At 54.5% G+C, this 21657-nt stretch overlaps 1 protein-coding gene across 1 annotated transcript in view; it reads right to left on the bottom strand.

Moving 5' to 3' along the window:
* Window positions 1-223: 223 nt before the first annotated feature.
* Window positions 224-21657, bottom strand: part of Slc7a5 (solute carrier family 7 member 5) — a 28480-nt gene continuing 7046 nt past the window's right edge. Inside the window, exons 2-10 of the mRNA XM_021169725.2 lie at window positions 15766-15903; window positions 7630-7735; window positions 6754-6798; window positions 6115-6238; window positions 5538-5641; window positions 5099-5195; window positions 4044-4193; window positions 2641-2818; window positions 224-2145 (exon numbers count right to left, since the gene is read on the bottom strand). Coding sequence (XP_021025384.1) covers window positions 2090-2145; window positions 2641-2818; window positions 4044-4193; window positions 5099-5195; window positions 5538-5641; window positions 6115-6238; window positions 6754-6798; window positions 7630-7735; window positions 15766-15903 — 998 coding nt within the window. The 3' untranslated portion in view covers window positions 224-2089. The remainder of the gene's footprint in view (window positions 2146-2640; window positions 2819-4043; window positions 4194-5098; window positions 5196-5537; window positions 5642-6114; window positions 6239-6753; window positions 6799-7629; window positions 7736-15765; window positions 15904-21657) is intronic.

Below are 21657 nucleotides of genomic sequence, written 5' to 3'. Positions count from 1 at the left end.
GGGCCAAACCCCTCCCACCTAGAGGCTTCCAGGAACCCTCTCCCTCTCGTGACCTTAATGTGTCCCTAGCCCCCTGGCTTCCTTCCAGCCTTGTCACCCTCAGGGGTTGGTGAGCAGAGGAATGTATGTACGGCTGTGAGACGTGGGTGGGCTGGGAGGAAAGATGCTTCCTACACAGGGAATTTGGCACAGAACACAGAACACAGTCAGCAGCTTAGAATTCCAATAGCTTTTTAAAAAAACAAAACCAACCCCCCAGAAAACAAAAAGCCTCACAAAACAGCAGACCCCTGTACCCCCCCCCCAAGTCTAATGTAACAGGCTAGCCATTAATACAATAGTAAAAGACATTACAACCACAGCACTATCTCAGGTGGCACAGCAGATGGACCCAGTGTGGTGGGTCAGACACTGACCATTGAAAGGGGCCAGGCAGGGGTGTCCTTCAGGGCAGTGACATGTTAGGATAAAACCAAAATAGAAAGCACTGAGCAAAATGGCGGTGGTCGGAGCTTGATTTGAAAACAAAAACCTACAGATGGAGATCCTCAGGACATCACAAACAGGAATGACAGGGCCTTCTCAGAGAGCCTGGGTCAGCACCATGAATCCCTACCCTTTGAACCCAGGCTGTATCTGGGGACACACCCCAGGATGGAACTGGGTCCCTGCCCTCATTTCCAGGGAAGAGGCCCCAGTTCCCATATCTGGGAGAACCTTCAAGAGGCACTCTGACCTTGACCTCTGCTTCCTCACCCCAATGAAAGGGAAGCCCAGAAGCACAGAGGAGAGGTCAGGGTGGCCAGTGGTAAGCCACCACTGTGTAAGAACTGCATAGTAGCCATTCCAGTAGACACCCCTTCAGGGAGGCCATGGTCTGAGGCAATGGCAGAGGCCAGCAGGGGACGCATATCCTGAAGTCCTTCCAGCAGATCAGCTCCTTCAGTGATGCGCTGGCTGGACCCAACTGTCTCACCCAGAGCACAACGGGAAGGCTGCAGGATGGTCCCACACATGTAGCCAGGGAGCTGGAGTGGTCACACCACACTGGTGGCAGAGAGCAGAGGGGTGCTTGGTGCCTATTTTTCTAAACAATGGCTAAGGGTGGGGTTGGAGGGAGCGGTAGTGACTTTGATAGAATGCTGCTAGCTGTCTCAAGAACAATGGGGGTAGACCAGGTGCGTGGGGGAGGTAGGAGAGCCATGGTGCTGGTCTGGTTCTAGGAGAGGTGGGGCAGGGCGGGGAATGCTGTGCGTGTGAGAGCCAGGGCACTGCTGCATTGTGTGCACAGAGCACACGGCCCTGCAGCCAACAGCTAGGTGCTGTTAGGGTCATGGCTGCAGAGATCTTTCATATGGAGCCAGGACTTCAGGGCTGCGAGAGCTGAGCTCTACATTTTCAACCTAACAAGTGACCCACACAGTAGAGCTCTGTCTCATGAGAAAGGTTGGGGTTCCATCTCTAGGGTCCCAGAAAACTAAAGTCCAAGCTAGCATATGTGTCGTCCATCTGTCAGTCCAAGTCCACAGTGGAACAGGTGATGTGCGAGTCTCAGTAGTTCTTCTGACCTGGTGACAGTGATGCGGTCCCCTTGAGGCACTCTGTGCTACTGAACGACAGCCTTTGGAAAAGAGCTGTGGCCAGCAGTTCCCACAGGGCCGGACCGTGTGGCCACGGCATCTCCTGCTCCTTGCTACCCTGTTTTGTTAAAAAATAATCATCTCGCTAGTGTAAACTTGACCCAAATGCACGCTACAAAAACCAAAAAACAAAAATCACAGGGGAGAAAGCCTGGATGTGGCAGTCCCCAGAAAGTCAGAAAGTCCAGGCCTCAGGTCCCAGCACACCTCACACTGGGTGCTGTGTCTGCATGGACCATGGACGGTCACCTTCTGGGACCAAATCGTACCAGTTTTCTTTCACAGCCACTGTGGACACCTGATGTTTGAGGGACAGTGGATTGTGTTAGGCGGCTGGTGGTGCTCACTGGAGCTGTGGGGCTGACAGGCCTGGCCACCCATCTTCCGAAGGAGAGTTGTCTGGAGCAGGCACAGTGCTCTCTCCGTGCGGCGGCACCCAGGACACGTGACTAAGTCTCCTGAGGTACCACCTGCATCAGCTTCTGGCAGAGCACCGTCACAGAGACTGCGGGGAGAGGGAGGACAGGAGTGAACTCAGGGTGGAGGACCGGGAGTGAGCTCTGCCCGCCTGCTCTCACCAGTCCATTTACCCTTTTGAAATCTCAGGCGATGGGGCTGGACATGATGAACACACGTCCTACGCCAACTGGAAATCAGCCTGAGCTGGGCGCCTCAGATACAACTTTTTCAGGCTCTATGTTGTCAGGCCACCGTGTCTGAGCTAGTTGCCAGCAGCGGGGTTTTTGCCAGTTCGCAGGGCAGCTAGTCACAGAATGCCTGCTAAGACCAGCGAGGGTGGGACCCCAAGTCTACTCCCTGTACCCCCATAACTCTCAATGTTGGCCCACACACTAGTGTGCAAACCCTTGGCTTGCACCATGAAGCCTGAGGCCCAGCATGAATGATTTTCTTGGTTTGTAGGGTACACATAGCAGGACCCACAACCCCTATCCTTGTTGTTCCCGCCCTGACTGGTATGGGCAGTGGCGTGCACACTTACAGATGGCCTGCAGAATCCACTTGGGCTTGTTCTTCCACCAGACACCAAAGAAGTAGACGGGCAGCCCACTGAGGATGATGGCAAAGCCAATGCCACACTCCATGGGTGTCTTCCAGAATGACACGGCAATGAGGAAGAGGCAGGCCAGGATAAAGAACACCGGGAGGGCCAGATTCACCTGGGACACAATGGCAACATGTAGGCCACCAGGATCTCCTGGTGGAGAGTCTCCTCCACATACCCATGGCCTGTGGACACAGTGGATAGCTCCCACCTACTGTCCTGTGGCTGGTGTGTGCCCTTGAGCCATCACCTTCTCTTTCGGGTCTGCCTACCTACACCTCCCTAGACTTTGGGCCTTTGCCTTCAAGTGGTTTAACTGCCTCCAGCCGCCCGCCTTGCCTGTCTTCAACGGTCATGGGCCTGTGGAGGGCAGAAGCCTTATCCTGTTCAACCTCACTCTGACTGAAGTCCACAGTGCTGAGCATCTAAGAACTGGAAACTCACCTGGTATACGTAGGAATGAAAACAGCTAGCCTGCTTTCTCCTGAGACTTCCACAGGGCAGCAGAGGGAGGCTCTGCAGTCCCCACATCAGGCATGGAACCCTGGCTGGAATACCCACCTATGGCCGCCTAGAGAGGGAGTGGCAGGTTGGCCCTTCTGGGAAGAGCCTGGCTACCCACCAGCAAGCAAGGAGCCCTGCCTTCTCAGAGGGCCCTTTGTGGAGATAAATGCTCATCCCAAAGCCACAGCTTGTAACTAGCCCAAGCAGACAGGCTTCTGGCAGAGCAGCCCGAACACTGAATAACCCAACAGACAGAGCTGGGCTCAGGCCAGACTGCTGTCCAGAATCCCAGTCTTAAAAATGGACTCCCACTGTGGGAAAGAGCCTCAGCAGAATAGACTCCAACCATGTGCCTGGGGATGAAGCCCACGGCTATCTGTGAGCTTTCTATGGACCAGCTGTGGGCAGTCTGACTATCCCCATAGCCTGGAGGACTGAGTGGCACAAGCAGCATGGTTGGGGGTCTTCCACTAACTGGCCACCAGGTTCCTTGTGTTATTGGTGGAGACCACCAAGTACAGGCAGGAAGACTGTGGCTGGGTCAGCCGTGTGCCCAAGGAGAACACGCTGGCTAACAGAAGCTGCAGCCCAACAGCCACCATAAGTCAGCTCTCTTGGGACAAGTCTGACACTTGTTCTGACCCCAGCAGATTGCCTCCAATGTACCCTTCATACGGTACTCAAGCAGTAGAGGACAGGTTCTCTTGTTTGCCAAGGAGACATGGAGGCAGGCCAGGCTGGGACCAGACACCGTGCTGGTCCAGGGCTCCTTGGATGCAGCCCTGCCTCTAAGAATGACACCTAGGGACTGAATAGGAACACCACCCAACACTCACCTTGATGGGACGCTCCAGCTCAGGCTTCTTGAAGCGGAGCCACATCATACCGATGATGGCCAAGGCCACACACAGCCAGTTGAAGAAGCTGAAGAAGTTGATGATGGAGAAGATGTCTCTGGAGAAGGCGTACATCAGCGTCATGATACACTGAAACCAAAGACGGAGCCGGGTGAGGCGGGCAGGGCCGTGCTGATGCGGGACGGTGCCAGAGGCCTCCGGACAGCAGACTGCCAGCTCTGCCAGTGTCTGGCTGAGCACATCAGCTGGCTCCTGCTTTAAGGAGTGACTGCTGTGGCTGTGTGTGAGGTCTTGGGATGCAGTGGGACCCAAGAGGCACCTGAAACTTAGCACCTCCTGTGGCCTCCCATGCCAGAAGTGACCAAAATATCCACCAGGGGACCCTTCCGACAAAGCACAGTGTACACTACGCCTCACACCACTATCAAAAGCAAACTCAAAGTGACGCTGACTGTGTTCCCTGAGGAACCCCGAATTCCTCACTATTCAATAAGTGGGAGGCAAAGTGAAGCTGACTGTGTTCCCTGAGGAACCCCGAATTCCTGACTATTCAATAAGTGGGAGGCAAAGTGACGCTGACTGTGGTTCCTGAGGAACCCCGAATTCCTCACTCAATAAGTGGGAGGCAGCAAATGTTTGTTTAGGCTTTCTGGGGTCATGGTGACTATTTTGTTACACAGCAGGGGAGAACACAACAGAAGGGCATGGAGAACAGTGTGGTCCAACTGTGTGCTGAGGCCGTTAACACAGCACAGGCGTGGCAGAGCAAACTGGCATAGCTGGAGCAGACATGCTATCTGAGCAGACGTTCCTGCTGGGAAGGGGTTTCATTTCATCACTGGATGACTGACTGAACTATCTCTTTAGAATCACAATGGGGTTCTGAACTTAAAAATCTGCTCGTGTAGTGCAGTCTGGAGCATCCCGGCAGCCATGTGCACGATACACAGTTCCCAACTACATACTGTGCTGGGCACAGACTCAGGGCCCTGAGTGGTGAGGACAGACCAGGCAGGACTACGTGGTAGACTCACCGTGAACACCAGTGATGGCACAGGTGTCAGCAGCTGTGGGTGGATCATGGAGAGGACAGAAGGCAGGTGGCCCTCCCTGGATCCCACGAAGAACAGTCTGTGGATGGAGCAGTGGAAAATCAGCCCTGGCCCCACCACCCAGACATAGTTGAGAGATACCTGGAGCTAGGGAGGGTTGTCAGCTACACTGGGAGGGGCCTGGCCTTTGCCCCAACACAGGACCTTCAATGTCCTTGACCTATTGTGCTAACAAGGACAGAAACCTGAGGCTGTACCTTACTTCTAGCCCCCCACGATAGGATCTAAACAGCAGAGGGCCAGAACAGTTCCCCTGTTCCTAGGTCATCGAAGCATTGAATACCTGCTGTCTATCACAAATAAACAGACAGCTTTCAAAGCCCGTGAACAGAAGAATTCCGAGACACTGTCAAGCACTCACCTTGAGGACGTGAACAGAGACCCATTGACAGAGCCGAAGCAAGACAAGCCCACAAAGACAGGAATGATCCAGGACATGACACCCAAGTGGTAGTTCCCGAAGTCCTGGATAGACACAACACAGGGTGAGCACTCGACCACAGTGGCACACAGGCAGGCCCTCAAATCTGCCCTGGAGCAGCTTAGTCCATGACTCAGCCCTTAACCCCAGGCTTCTACAATATGCAGCCATCTTGCAGTTAGTGTCTGCACTAAGAGGGAACACACAGCGTCTCACAGTGGGCCATCCCTGAGTCTTATTGTAGGGCACACATAAGGTGCACTGTCCCCTTACTGACAGCTGCTTCCCGTCTGCCAAGAGACTGGTGTGACGGGGACTTATAAACCATGAACTTAGAGGCAACACTTAAATACACAAAAGCAGAAGCACGGTCGCCGCCTTTCCTCTGTGGGCCCCTTTAGTGGACACCAATCATGAGGACCAGATTCCCAGGTAGGGTGAGCCTTGGGCACAGGTCTCGGGGACGGGACAATCTCAGGTTCCTGGGCTGAGGAGAAGCTGATGGGCAGAGCCTTACCACAGCCACAGCTTCAGATGTCAGCATCTGGTTGGTAGAGAGGGTAGTGAAGTAGGCCAGGTTCGTCAGCACATAGACCAGTGTGACAATGGGCAAGGAGATGATGATGGCCAGAGGCAGGTTCCTGAAAGGACGGGCAGAGACACGTCAGTGTGACCAGGACATAGAGCCGGATCCCAGAAGAGGAGCCAGGTTCCTGCCCTTCACAGGTGGCTCCACATCTGGGCCTCACTTTTTGGGCAAATAATGGAGATGTACATGGCCTGACAAGCCCACTGGACTTGGGCAGCAGTGCACGGCTGAAGCACGGCTCACACCACCACCCCTCAAATCCTGAGCATCTTTTTGGTGGCTCTGAGGGCTGAAGAGAGCCAAGACTGCCCAATGTGAGCACCCACGGTCCTACCTGTGAGGTGCATACCCTAGACAAGTCCCCTCCAGCTGGTATCCAGGGCCAAGAGCCACAGCTGCCCCTCTCTGGCCTAGAACCAACCCTATCCCTACAACATCCTTACTGCAGGCCCCTGACACAGCCTTCCACAGAAATAGGCAGAGCTCATCAACAGGCTCTGACAGTGTGTAATTTCTCTCTGTCACCTTAAGACAGAAATGAAATATGTCTGCCATTTCTGTACATACCTGTAGGGGTTGATCATCTCCTCTGTGACAAAATTCAGATAGTTCCTAGAAACCAGACAATAGTATGTCATTATACTGTATACACAGTCTTTAGGGGGGAAAAAACAGTGCGACCAGAACCCTGGGCTGCTCTGGGTGGGTGTGGTGTGTGAATGAGATCAACCCCCTTGGGCTCATAGATCTGCATGCTCAGTCCCCAGCTGGTGAGCCATCAGGGGAGGATTGGGAGGTGTGGCTTTGTTGGATTGGGTGTGGCTTTTGTGCCTCTAGGGTGGGCTTTGAAGTCTCTGCTGCCTGCTTACAGTCAGGATGTGAAGCCCTCAGCAATGGCTTCAGCACCACTAATGCTGGCACACTCCCTGCGTGACAACAATGGAGCAACCCTTGAAACTGCAAGCTCCCACTGGAAAGCTTCCTTTCCTAAGAGTTGCCTTAGTCGTGGCGTCTCTCTACAGCAGCAGCAGCAGCACACTGACTGTGACATAGGGGACAGGAAAATCCTCCCAGGGGCCCTACTGGTGACAGCAGCTAGGCAGTGGCCACCCTTGGGACCAGCTCCTCACTCTGCTGTCCTCTGCCAACTCTATCTGAGGGGAGAATACAGGCCATCCCATTAAACCAAACCACTCTTTGTGGCTTCATCCCAAGTCTCTTTCTATACAGCTGTCCTAAAAGCAGAGGCCAGGCTGGGCACCCTATGGAGAACTGCAGACAGGACCCAGATCTCCCTGCCTGTCTCATAAAGGTCGTGCAGCTCTTCAAGATGTTCTACCTACCCACTTGAATCACCCCTGTATGGTCAGAGCACTGAGATTCTGAGCATATCAGAGGACCATGTGTTCCCAGGCCAAGGGGCTCAGATATTCCAGAACCTACCATCCTCCGTAGGCGAAGAGGCCGCTGTACAACGCCAACACAATGTTCCCCACGTCCAGATTGGTGCCTTCAAAGGACAACTTCTGCTGCAGGTTGGACGCATCACCTGCAATGCATTAAAGAGAACAAAACTGGTTAGAGGACTTGTCACACTACAAGTTCTGGAGTGTTTCTGAAGTAAAATACTGTACCAAACAGAAGCTTAGGATGCAGGCATTTACCACAGCAGACTGAATGTACCCGCCTGGCCATCTGACCTGACCACCCGCCTCCTACACTCCCTGGCCACTTAGAGAATTATGGCCTCCCTAGAAACCCACGAGCTCTCTGCAGACCGAGGACAGGCCCTGGCTGGGAGGAACCGGCTCTAGAGCCTCTTCTGACACAGGGCAGGATGTTTATATGTGGCCTGCAGGTGGTCCCATTAGCTTTCGGCTACACAGAGATTGGCTTGACACCTTGGCCCCTTGATTCAGATCAGACCTGTGTCATCCTACGTGCGTGAGCAAATGCACCCAAGAATGAAGACCGGGTGAAATGACAGAGCCAGGGCACTCGGAGACACCCTGCTTGGAGCAGAGGCCACTTCACACACCCGCTGCTTGCATCTACCACTCAGATGACCACGCAGCCCAGGTTCCAGGTAGTGTTCCTTCTGAGTATTTTCTAGACCAGTGGCTACTGGAGTGGAGTCTTGGGTGTTCTTGGGTGCTAGGACGCCCTTCCTGAGGCTTAGTTACCTTTATCTATGGGGTGGCTCATTTCATTAAGCGTGTAAAAGTCTGCTACTTAAAGATACCAGACTGGAAACCAGATATCTGGGCACCAGCAAGGTGGGTGGCTAATTCTCCACAGACCCAGGTCACCTACCTGTGGGGCTTTTAATTGGTAGGTCTTGTGACTCTGGGCCCTGAAGATGGCTACAGCATTGACACAGTTCACATGACTCAAGACCATGAGGTCAACAGGAGTAAGGCGCCTTGAAACTGGAGGTGCAGTGTGACCAACCCCCAGAGTTCGTGAACTGTTTCCAGTTGGCTATGGAAGCAGCACAGGGCCTGGCCAGGTCTGCCTGACTCATACTCCTGGGTCAAAGTCAACAAAGAACCCTGTAATGGAGGCCTGCACAGAACGTCTTTCAGCCCCATGCCAGGGTCTAAGAAGGAAACCTGGACCAGCAGTTTCACAGCATTCTGCATGTATGGAATGTCCCATGATCATGTTCCAAAGCCTGAGCTACAGATGTCCTGGGCTCCCCACCCACCTCAGGTTAGGCCTGGTCTTCTAAGAAGGGTATTACCCACATGCCCATCTGTCTAGGTCCTGGTCACAAGGGTAGTCAGACACCAGGCTTGTGGTATGCACTGCAGGGCAGCTCAGGACAGGGCACCTTCAGAAGCGCTCTGGTGGAGCCCCCCACAACGCAGGGCACGCCCCTCATTCTCTGCAATGGGATGCTTTGGAATAAGGAGAGCCTTGACGTGCACGGGGCCTAACCCACACGTCTCTGCTCTGGGTAGCACTTCTCTCATAAGTTGGGAAACCAAGGCACAGACCACACCACGGTAGTATATGAGGATCTGCCAGGCTATGGAGGAATCAAAGCTGACTCTCCACCATGCTGTGACCCTCTAAGGGATGGGGATGACTAATGAATACCAGAGACCTGGGATGGTGACCAGAACCCACCCTGAGTCAACAGAGACAGCCTGGAGTCCACAGGGCTCTGTAACTCGACCTCAGTGTAGCCAGAAACAGAACACAAGCTCGGGGCAGCGTGAGCTTTTCCAAGTTAGGAGGAGATACGCTTAGTCCTGAGGCTCGTGTAACACTTCAGTGTTTGCCCTGTGGACAACTTGGATCATGACGTGAGTGCAGCCATCACCCAAGATGATGGTGTGGAGCCAAGTACCTGGCAGAGTAGCACGTCCCGGCTCTGCCTCATATCCTGGAACACCCCTCAAAGAATGGCAGCTGCTGTGACAAGACACCAGCTTGAGAATTTCCGTGGCTCTATTCCCAGAGCACACGAGGCTGGGGCGATCCTTTGGGGACCTTAGTAATGTAGAACACCTCTGGAGAGTGATGCCAGGGTGCACAGAGAAATGATACCCCGGCTGTGAAGTCTAGTGCAGTGGGCAGGATGCCTGCTTTCTGTCCAGCCTGGGGTGTTGGCGGGTTCAATCCTCTCAGCAGGTGGTGCTCTGCCAGGGACTCAGCTTTGGACCAGTACATCCATCTCAAATCCCCACTATCCTGTTCCCACTGTGGATGGAGGTGAGGACTCAAGTCCAGATGTGTGTCAGGGCTTGTGGCATTCAACCTGGGCCACAGCAGAGCTGGGCACACCGTGACTGTGGTCTGTGCTGGACACTGGCCCAGGACTCGTTCCCTGGATCTCTGACTAAATAACTTTGTCTCCATAGGCACCATGGAATGGACAGCAGATTCCCCTGAGCTGTTCCCAGGCTGGACTGACACACAGGTGACCCCACAGTGCCGTCACCCTTTGACAGCAGCTCCACCTTGGTGGCTTAAGGGTTTGAGGGTGTGGCCATACCCACCTGTCTGATCTATACAAGGCAGCTCCCTTGGGCCTTACAGTGTTAATGGCACAGGCTGTTGGGACCAGACAATTCCAGCATGCTATGACCTTTGGAGCACTGCTGCCTTTCCTCTGGGCTTGTATACTGTCTCAGAGCCCCTTCTCCCACTCTGGCCATGTCAGGTGGGGCCTGGTCAGCAGGCCTCCCATTTCTCAGCCATAAAGCACTTCTCTCCACAGGGCTGACAGGACTGCTGTGAGAAGCTATGTATAAGCAGAGACCCCAGCAGGGTGCAGCCCTAAAACCATATATCAGAGTTCTCGGGAGAGCTGGGGTAACTGGGGTGGGAATGCTCACGGAAGATGACTTTAGTGAACAGCATCCCAAAGACACCTGTCATGAAATGGGAACCTGCCCCAGAGGAGAGGAGGCCGCTAAAGCCGAAGTGCCCGGCTTGCCTTCCTGCCCTTCCCTGGCAGGTGCCTGGTGAGGCACACATAAATGCTGAAGGGCAGGCTTGCTGGGAACAAACAAAGATTTGAACTCCTTCCTCCCTACGGGATATGGCCAGTCTTGCAGCCTGACTCAAGAGTACAGAGGCTCTTCAAGGCTGGTGTGTCCTGGAAAAGGCCGGGGCCCAGGGAGCTGGTAAGCAGAAGGAACCTCAGGCATTCTGGTCCTGTGGGGCTGACTGTATTCACCATCCCACACTACCCTACAGCCAACCTCAACCCAGGGGCAGCGCTGTGCTGAGCCGACTTTCTGTCCTCCTACGGGTTCTGGGGCTACAGGCTGCTCAGTTAGCTGTGGGCATGCCAGTTTCCTTCAGACAATTGACCTGGAAAGGCAGCTTCTGCAGGTCAAACACTGCCAGGTGGCACAAGCGTGACTTATGGGCTCCGGACCCAACAAGGATTCTACTCAGACACAGCAAACAGATAAAGTGGCCACAAGAAGATGGAGGCCATGTGGCCTGCTGCTCTGGGGGTTCCAGGAGGGACATTCCTGTAACTGGGGCATAGGGCACTGGTGTGGAGGACTGAGCAAACCTGGCGTACATCTTGAGGAACTGTGTAGACCCCTTAGGCATGATGTACAAGCCAGCCCTAGTATGTCTGAAACTTGAGATGTTACTCCACAATAATCCATACCCTAAGTCCCCCAACTGAATTGAGGCTAGCCTGGGCTACCTCTCCAAAGACAGCTCTAGAGGTAGACAAAGAGTTGACACTCTCCTCCCCTAACATGTCCCCAGGCTTCCCTAGGATGGCAGAGCTATTGCCCTGACTCCAGTATGTCTGCATGTGGACACCGAACCCCTAAGGGTTCTGATAGGGACTTCAGATGAGGCTCTCTCTGATTTAGTGTTCTTGTGTGAGGAGACCCCTGGGGATGACTCCATGCCCAAGGAGAACACAGAAGGAAGGCTGACAGAAGCTCTCAGTCAGCCAGTCCTGCACCTCAACTCAAAGAGTGAGCGCTGATGATCCAGGCCACCTTGCCCGCCATTCCAGATCTTATCTACCAGCGTTTCCCATAAGGCAACGCAGCAAGCAGCCAGACCTCAGCACTCCAGCTCAGCACTGCAACCCTACATTGTGTAATGGTGACAGTGCAACCTAGCCCCCCCACCCCCATGAGCTACAGGATCCAGGACACGACATCTCACCTCTCTGATCCTAGGACACCTCACTAACTGATGAAACGTGGGACAGGCCTAGTCTCTTGAGCCAAGTGTGGGTCATTGTCACCTACTGACAAAGGACATAGCTAACATACAATTGAGGAGTCCACTTGTAGTTGTTGACCCATGAAGCATCCACGGGGGCATATCCTCCTTCCACGATCCCTGGCAAAGCAGGTGACCACTTCTTCAAGCTCAGGCAAATGAAGCCTGCTTCGTATAGTACAGATGGTGTCAGCCATTAAAGCCCTCTCTTGGGCACTGTGGGACACCATCATCTCCAATCCTTACCACCTGCGACAGCCTCAGGATGTCAGTGTATCCTGTTGCTGTGAGTTGCATCCCAAACAGAACCACAACAGAGCTACTTTGTGCTCTCCAATGACCCAAGACAATTAACAGTCACAGGAAAGAACCTTCCAGAATCCACTCCCACGCCTGGCCTTGAGAAAAAGGCCTGGCACCCACTCGTGTTTTGGAACAGTCTGACCTCGAGCCACAGCCGCTTCAGGGTACTGTTGGCAAGGGGCCAATTGACTAGAAAGGGACACAGCAGGTCAGGGGCAGTGGAGTCCCTGCCCAACATGTCTGTTACTTGTCTTTCTTACTTCAGATCTTCTAGGCTCACGGTGGCCAACTCACCCATTCCCACTCAAGTCCAGTCCCAGCTCGTCAGATCTAATGCCAGTCTGGGCACTGTCTGTACTTCTGAAAACACTGGGCTAAATGTGGACACCTCATGAGGTCAGGCTGAGTTCTCTGCAGCCATCTAGGTACCAGGGGCAGCCAAAGCATCTCCTCACCGGGGGAGATGGATGCTTACAAGTGCTTTCGGGGCCTGGGTCAGAGCCTAATCTAGCTGTCTGCAAGTTTATAGATCTGTGGCTAGCTGGCCTATGAGCTCTGGACTCAAGGGCCTGTCTTCTCTCAGCCCATGCGAGGGGACCGGGGGCTGCAGAGATTCTGTGGGAGACTGGCAGGGCAGACTGAGTGATACTCGGATTTCAGCACTCTCCTGATGAGGAAGTAACCTGGCTGGGGCTGGGGAGATGGCTCAGCGGTTCAGATTCCTTTTCCAGAGGTCCTGAGTTCGATTCTCAGCAACTACAAGGTGGCTCACAATCATCTGCATGGGATCCAATAAGAAAAAGAAAATAGCCTGAGGGCTGGGGCGGCCAATGAGAAAGCTGCTCAGAGTCACATAGGAATGGCCACTGTGTTCCCAGACCCACAGAGGTTTTGTTAAAGCAAGCTCACGTGCATGACCAGAGCCAGGGCCTCTGCCTTCAAGGACCTGGAGATCACCACGGTCCTCTAAGGACTCTGTGCCCAATGGGAAATGAGGGTGGGCAAGCGGGAGGGGCCAGCATTCCCACCCTGTGTCCTTCACAAGAAAGAGAGGGCACAGACACCACACCTCCACTCCCACCCCTACCCCCCCCCCCCAAACACACACACAGGAATTTTGCTGCCACTGCATAGAGTCCTGGAGCTCAGAAAGGAACTGCTGGGGGTGTGGGGCGTGCTTATGCATTCAGGCCCGACAAAAGCTCTGCTGTCCCCACTCTGCTTGTTTTCACTAACAGCAAGTTCTGGGGCTTGATCTTCACCACATCTCAGCACGGCAGCCAAATATGGTTCCTTGTCCACACTCCTACCTCCAGCTCTCCCTGTGCCTGGCAGTGTGAGAGCTGTGAGCACAGCATATGACCCCTTCTGCCCAGAAGACAGGTCTGGACCACTCCCTGCAGCATCCAGAAGACAGGTCTGGACCACTCCCTGCAGCATCCAGGTGATGCTCAGCTCCACAGCTTCCCCGGCAGCTGGCCAGCACCTCTGTGTGTAAGGCCTGGTCTCCCAGAGCATCTGGAAAGGTGCTAGATGGAGCCCTCTAAAACTCTAGGAGGTGAGCAGCAAAGGCCTTGGCCCACTCTGCTGCTGGACTCCATGTGGGCAGTTCACAAGCCCATGGATATCCCTGACAGACATTCTTTTCTTTTTTTTTGTTGTTTTTGTTTGTTTGTTTGTTTCGAGACAGGGTTTCTCTGTGTATCCCTGGCTGTCCTGGAACTCACTCTGTAGACCAGGCTGGTCTCAAAAAGATCCACCTGCCTCTGCTTCCCTCCTCTGCTGGGATTAAAAGTGTGTGCCACCACTGCCCAGCTCCTGCTAGATATTCTTGAAGGCCCAGGCCCAGCTGTGGAAGCGCCACCCAGGCCATGTTCCAGGATTTCCATTACCTCAAGCACAGTAGCAAATGACTCCAGTCACACAGAAACACTGTACACTCAGAAACACTGTACACACAGAAACACTGTCTACACAGGCGGATAAGGCCACAGGGAGGATGCAGAGTTTTTTGCAGACAGTGCCACCCCTGCAGGAGGGCAGGTCCCACACCTCAGGCTTCCTCAAGCACTGTGCATCCTTGTTCCTAGGCTGCCTCAAGTCTGTGGAGTGAGGCTCCACACAGGAGGGAAGGCAGAGGGACAACTAGACTGTATCACAGATAGACAGTGGACAACCACCCCATTCATATCCACTCAGTCCAGTCAGGAGGCCTTAGCATGGTGGAAAGAGTGGCATGTAAGGAAGACAGCAGCTGCTGCCCCGTGGGAGGTAAGGTCACAGTCTCCTGTACCTAGGCATTTGGAACTTATCATACACACAGAAAGGTCAGAAAGGGAGGCAGGCCTCAGCCAAACCCAACTCTACGTTGGGACTGCTCTCATCCATGAACCAGAGATTAAGGTCCCTGCTATCTCTGCCCAGGGCAACACCAGGACCACGGGCTTCCTCTGCAGCTCTTGGTAACTGATGCTGGGCACAGGCTGCTGCTGTCTTCTGCCTTAGCCTAAGTAGTACCCTAAGCTCTCTGCAGGGGCAGCGGCACTACACACAACTCTCAGCCTGCTCCTATCCATTCTTCATTTAGGCCATTACAGGAACTGAGATAAGTGCAAAGGAGGAATAGCAAACAGGGGGCCTGGGCTGGACCTGAGCTGCAGAGGCTCCGCTTCAATGCAGCCCGTAAAGGGTGGACAACAGCCATGACTGTGCTTGTGTGTATTAGGATTGCAAGCTGCTGTCAGAGCATCACCCAGGGCCTGGGGATCACACAGACACACACTTTGTATGTGCATGGCTCCCTTTCCCTTTCCCTGATCCCGCAGCCTCACAAGACAGCCAGAGAGAGAGACTCAGAGGTCCAGATGACCTCCCCAAATGCATATAATGTGTGGTCAAAGTCCAGGCGGTTTGAACCAGCTGCTCCTCATGCCGGGAGGGGTCCGAGTGTCGGGGTGACAAGAAACCTCCTTGCTTTTCTACCTTTGGACATCATGCTTAAATTAAAACAGGGCTCCTGACCCCCAGGCCTGATCCCTGTGCTAGTACTGGACAGATAGCCACTGGGCCCTCATCTGGAGACAGATACTCTGAGGGTTGGTTACTATCCTCCTGAAGTGACCCCACTCCTGAAAGCATTCACGTGTCGTTGAAGCCACATTGAAGCCAAATTCCCACTGTCTGCCAACCCCTGGACACACACACAGGCATGAGAATCACGACTAGCCAAGAAATTTCTGGACAAGAACCAGAGGCCTAAGAACTTCATACTTACCTCAGAATGGTCAGTCCTGGGAGAGCACCTCACACAAGGGAAATGCTGTCCACAAAGCAGAGAGAGGGGTACTGTGGTGGGTGAGGCCCTGTCAGACCCCCAACTTCCTGCACAGATGGACAGACACTTGGGACTCCCCAGAGACCTGCGCACTAGCTCGGAACAAGGCTTTTGTATAGGCACTCTCTCTGGCATTCAGCTTTCTCTGGAGCCAACTCAATGTCTGAGGCGAGGGCGCAGGCAGTCTTCCCCACAGCAGAAGGTACCACACCCAACGGGCTCACCTTGTCCCATGTCCTTCCCCATCTGGATGAAGCCGAGCAAAATGATGAGGGCCAGGGCCAGCAGCTTGGCAGCCGCGAAGGCGTCCTGCACACGGGTCGCAGCCTTCACGCTGTAGCAGTTCACAGCTGTGAGGAGCACTGTGGGGAAGGACAGAGAGAGCACAGCATGAGTCCCCGCAGGGCAGGCAATCCAGTCCTGGGTCCAGGTCCCGGGTCGGAGCACAGAGAAGGTCAGGTGCTGGCTGGGATCCCACAGAGGCAAAGCCCTGCCTGCCTCCTCGTGGGCTCTGACTTTCTGAGACTTGTTTTGATAAAGCTAGCTGGTTCTCTGGGGCCAGGGTCAAAGGTTAGAAACATCAATTCTTCAAAGAGCCTGATCCTGGCAGCCCTGGGTAGCCTGTGGCAACCTTTTTTTTTTTTTTTAAATAGATAGGGTTTTACTATGTAGACCAGGCTGGGCTCAAACTCAAGCTCCTCCTGTCAAAGCCTTCTGAGTGCCAGGAGGACAAGCCTGTGTCACCAGGCCCAGTTCCTTTTACCTGGCCTTGTGAGACAGGGTTCCACTCTGTAGCCCCATTGGCACTGAACTCAGCTTCCTGAGTGCTAGGATTAGACATGTGCCACCATGCATGGCTAAGGCTTCATGTCTCAGCAGTCTCTGCCTCCGTAGAGACTCCCCACATCAGAACCCCTTCATCTGCTGTTGCCTGTGTGTATCCACTCTGTAGAAGTGCAGACTCAAGTGAAATTCAAGCAGCCTGGGGGATGGCCCCTAATCCTGGGACAGCAAGCGCTAGGGTCAAGCACAGCATTGCTAACAGTAAGGTGACCTCTCCTCAAAGACAACCTTTCCCAGGCTTGGTGAAAGCAGGGGAGGCACCTTGTCTGTGTGAATCTGATAAGCTGAGAGGGGAACAATGGGGCAAGGTGGGCACCGGCTGCAGGTGGGAACCGAGGGGAACAGGTGCTCTCACATGCGGCTGCAGGTGGGAACCGAGGGGAACAGGTGCTCTCACATGCGGCTGCAGGTGGGAACCGAGGGGAACAGGTGCTCTCACATGCGGCTGCAGGTGGGAAGTGAGGGGAACAGGTGCTCTCACATGCGGCTGCAGGTGGGAACCGAGGGGAACAGGTGCTCTCACATGCAGCTGCAGGTGGGAACCGAGGGGAACAGGTGCTCTCACATGGGGCTGCAGGTGGGAAGCGAGGGGAACAGGTGCTCTCACATGCAGCTGCAGGTGGGAACCGAGGGGAACAGGTGCTCTCACATGCAGCTGCAGGTGGGAAGTGAGGGGAACAGGTGCTCTCACATGTGGCTGCAGGTGGGAAGTGAGGGGAACAGGTGCTCTCACATGCGGCTGCAGGTGGGAACCGAGGGGAACAGGTGCTCTCACATGCAGCTGCAGGTGGGAAGTGAGGGGAACAGGTGCTCTCACATGCAGCTGCAGGTGGGAAGTGAGGGGAACAGGTGCTCTCACATGCGGCTGCAGGTGGGAAGTGAGGGGAACAGGTGCTCTCACATGCGGCTGCAGGTGGGAAGTGAGGGGAACAGGTGCTCTCACATGCGGCTGCAGGTGGGAACCGAGGGGAACAGGTGCTCTCACATGCAGCTGCAGGTGGGAACCGAGGGGAACAGGTGCTCTCACATGCAGCTGCAGGTGGGAAGTGAGGGGAACAGGTGCTCTCACATGCGGCTGCAGGTGGGAAGCGAGGGGAACAGGTGCTCTCACATGCAGCTGCAGGTGGGAAGCGAGGGGAACAGGTGCTCTCACATGCGGCTGCAGGTGGGAAGTGAGGGGAACAGGTGCTCTCACATGTGGCTGCAGGTGGGAACCGAGGGGAACAGGTGCTCTCACATGCGGCTGCAGGTGGGAACCGAGGGGAACAGGTGCTCTCACATGCAGCTGCAGGTGGGAACCGAGGGGAACAGGTGCTCTCACATGCGGCTGCAGGTGGGAAGCGAGGGGAACAGGTGCTCTCACATGCAGCTGCAGGTGGGAACCGAGGGGAACAGGTGCTCTCACATGCGGCTGCAGGTGGGAACCGAGGGGAACAGGTGCTCTCACATGCAGCTGCAGGTGGGAACCGAGGGGAACAGGTGCTCTCACATGGGGCTGCAGGTGGGAAGCGAGGGGAACAGGTGCTCTCACATGCAGCTGCAGGTGGGAAGCGAGGGGAACAGGTGCTCTCACATGCGGCTGCAGGTGGGAAGTGAGGGGAACAGGTGCTCTCACATGCGGCTGCAGGTGGGAAGTGAGGGGAACAGGTGCTCTCACATGCGGCTGCAGGTGGGAAGTGAGGGGAACAGGTGCTCTCACATGTGGCTGCAGGTGGGAACCGAGGGGAACAGGTGCTCTCACATGCGGCTGCAGGTGGGAACCGAGGGGAACAGGTGCTCTCACATGCGGCTGCAGGTGGGAACCGAGGGGAACAGGTGCTCTCACATGCGGCTGCAGGTGGGAAGCGAGGGGAACAGGTGCTCTCACATGCAGCTGCAGGTGGGCTCAGGGCATGACAAAACAGCAACATGTCTCACTGCACTGCCATTTGATCAGCATATATTAAACATGAACTGCAGGTAATATTTTGTAGACAACTGAGCAACTGAACCACACAGCGTGAAGGCAGGACCTCAAGGACCCGGGGCCCAGGGGGGCTACAGGAAGCAATTACCAGTGCTGCCTGGTCCCCTAAGGAACCCCGAGACCTTGGCAAGTGTATGCAGTTGTCTGTGGAGCGAGGAACTAGGTTTGAACACTGTACTCTGTGTAAACATAAATGAAAACACTGTAAAACCACTGAGCACACCTACCTCGTCACCTTGGTAGCAGCTGGGTCCCCACACTAGAGCCCCCAGCTTCCTCAGCTCCAGCCCCAAGAGAGCTAGAGAGCCTCCACTCTGGGGGAGGGGAGTTTCTGGCTTGCCTTGGTCAAACATTAACCAGTACAGCCTGAGTGGCCCCAGTTTACCAGAATCCCGACTTCTCCAGGATGTAGAGGGAGCAGCTCATTGCTTCCCTAATGAGCAACTCCCACAAAGGCTGTGCCGACTCAGGCCGCAGACGCCAGGCAGCCAGACTAATTATATGTCATGATGCAGTTTGGTGAACAGACCACAAAGACAGGAATCTGCATTAATTATCTGGCCATGGCAAACTTCAGGTGGAAGGGAAGCAGGAAGATTCCCTGGTGCTGGTGATGGAGGCTACAGCAGTTGCTTTACCTCCAGGAAGCCAGAACACTCATTTGCACTGAGTCACCTCCCTCTTTATAGCTCCGGCTGATGTAACACCGGCTGTGACTAGACTAGAGAAAGCTCCCTTGCCTGCGTAGCTGCTACTGCTGTTGCTGCCACTGTACCGCAGTGACTTGCTTGAAAACTCCCATGACTCCCGGAGTAAAGGAGTGAGAGGAGACTGTGGGATGAACACAGGCCCCCACCCCCTGAGAGGCTTCCCCCATCGCCCCGTCCCTTCCTCCACAGGTCACCAGTCTGACAGCTTTCCTTAGACAGCCCCACATTTCCTTATAGGTACTGACAAAGAAACTTGCAGAGCAGCCAAGCCTCCCTGGATCCCGCCTTCCCACACACCCTTCTGGTGTGCAAGAGGCTGGCAGATTGCATCACTAGCCAGATCCCATTTGGCTGGGGTGAGCCAGCAGGAGGGGTGTGGCTAAGCCCAAAGCCTACAGCCTCAGCCTTGACAGCTGTGGTCTCTAAGGGAAAGTGTGGCACAGCTCTGGGCTCCAGGAACTGCGCCTCTACTGAGTTGCCCTGTAGGAGGTGCCCCTCTGAACCTCTCAGGAAGGGAGCAGTGTATTGAAGCACTATTCTCACTGTCCCAGTGGGCCCCTCTGCTACTCCTGCCCTGTCTGGGCCAAGCCAGCTTCTCTCCGGCCAAAAACCAGGCCTGATCCCAGACTGCAGGCCAAGTGGACAGAGAAGGGCCAGCACGGGCCTCGGCAATAGGGGTTGAACTTCTTTCTAGCTGACGACTTCTCCTTTGACATCATAAGAAGACAGAACAAAAGGGACTCTATACTTTCATGTCTCTTATAAAAGCCAGAGCAGGTGGTAAACCGGTAATGCGCACTGACTCGAGAACAAGCGGACAAGGGATTATTATGCCCCGTAGCCCCGCTTTCAAAACCAAACAATCTGAAATAAATGAATGAATTCATCTGGGTCCAGGGGCTTCTGGCCTTCTCGAGACACTGTAATGAGAGGCGGTCAGAAGACCAACCGGAAGGAACCTCAGCTCCCTACCCAGACAATCCACCACCTCGCCACTGTCTCCCCACCAAAGACAAAGCCAGCAGGACTGTGCCATGACAAGGGGATAGTCTGGCCTTAGCGTAGGAGGTGAAAGGCTGGTCCTTTTGGGGGTTCCCCACGTGACACCAATAGATAAATGTGGCTGTGCTGGCTAACAGCTGGACCCGTGAGATAAAAAGCCGAGAGCCTCATACTGGGTGCAGATAGCTGTGGGTCAGGCCCTTGGCCCACGGGCCTAATAGTGATGCTCTTCACAAGGTTAGTTCTCATCCCTAGCCACCTGCATGGGGACACTCAGGCTCCACAGCTCACACTTCACAGAGTTCTGAAGAGACCCTTTACTGTCTGGCTGGGTCAGCAAAACAGTGCTCCGGCCATGGAAGAAGTCCTAGGTTCACCTTGACACCACCTGACCCATGGCTGAGCAGGCACCAGAATCTCTTCCCTAAAGGGCCAAATATGACTGCCGGAACTGCTGCCTCAGTACAATGGGCAGGAGGTAGAAACTCATGGGGCTGGTGCTGCCCACACTCTCCCATCAAGTCTCCCAGGCCTCCTGGGGCAGGGTAGAGCAAGTGGCTGGTGGCTTCACTGGTTCCGGGAAGCATGACTGGTCCTCCAGGGTGCATCTATCCCTGATCCACTGATTGGACAAAGGCCTGAACCTGGGTGGGCTCAGATGACCTGTCTGGAGGTGATCCTAGCTCCATCTGAATTGAGTCCCCCCCAGGGCAGGGTGGAAGACCAACCGGAAGGAACCTCAGCTCCCTACCCAGACAATCCACTGCCTCGCCACTGTCTCCCCACCAAAGACAAAGCCAGCAGGACTGTGCCATGACAAGGGGATAGCCTGGCCTTAGCGTAGGAGGTCGTGAGTTCAAATCCCAGCAACCACACAGTGACTTACAACCCCTTCTTCTGGTGTGTCTGAAGACAGCTAAAGTGTACTCATATACATGAAATAAATAAATCTTAAAACAAAACAAAACACCCATTCACCCCTAGTGGCTTCCCAAGACTTCTGAAGCAGGTTTCCTAGAGACAGAGTTGCAAGTGTTCCTGGTACCTCCAAAAGGCTGCCTTGCCCCCCAGCCCCCAGGATATCTGACACCTCTGCCTCTGATCCTACTCTGCAGAGCCACTGCCACCACTGGCTTAAACCCCAGGCCAGGGGCTTCGTGGTCCCCTACTGATCTGATTACTGCAGTGTTGAGTATCCACAGGAACGACTCTGAGAATGTATGGGATTCTCATCACCAGCTAAGTGCAGACTCTCACATCTACACATAGCACCACAGTTCCATCTTCAGCGAAGCTATCAAGAAAGAGCAGGTGAGACTTGCTCCACCATACAGCAATTCCTGGGGAAGGAGGGGGCACCCGGATCTCTAAGTCCCACAGCCCAGCCACAGGACTAACCTTGATGTCCCTAAGGCGGCATTAGAGTAGTCTAGCCGTAGGTGTAGCCGTAGGTGTGGGATGGGTATATACTTTCCAGAGTATTTGACGTATGGACAGCAGATCATAGCAAACACTGCATACAATAAACTTGCTGAATAGGGGTGCATTCAGGCTCAGCAGGGCACAACCTGGGGTGGGGGTGCGGGTTTAGTGGC

This window comes from Mus caroli, unplaced genomic scaffold, assembly GCF_978045245.1.
Source record: "Mus caroli unplaced genomic scaffold, Mus_caroli_1 scaffold_10, whole genome shotgun sequence".
Lineage (NCBI taxonomy): Eukaryota > Metazoa > Chordata > Mammalia > Rodentia > Muridae > Mus > Mus caroli.
The sequence above is the reverse complement of the archived record's forward strand: the minus strand, read 5'-3'. Positions and strand labels throughout refer to the sequence as shown.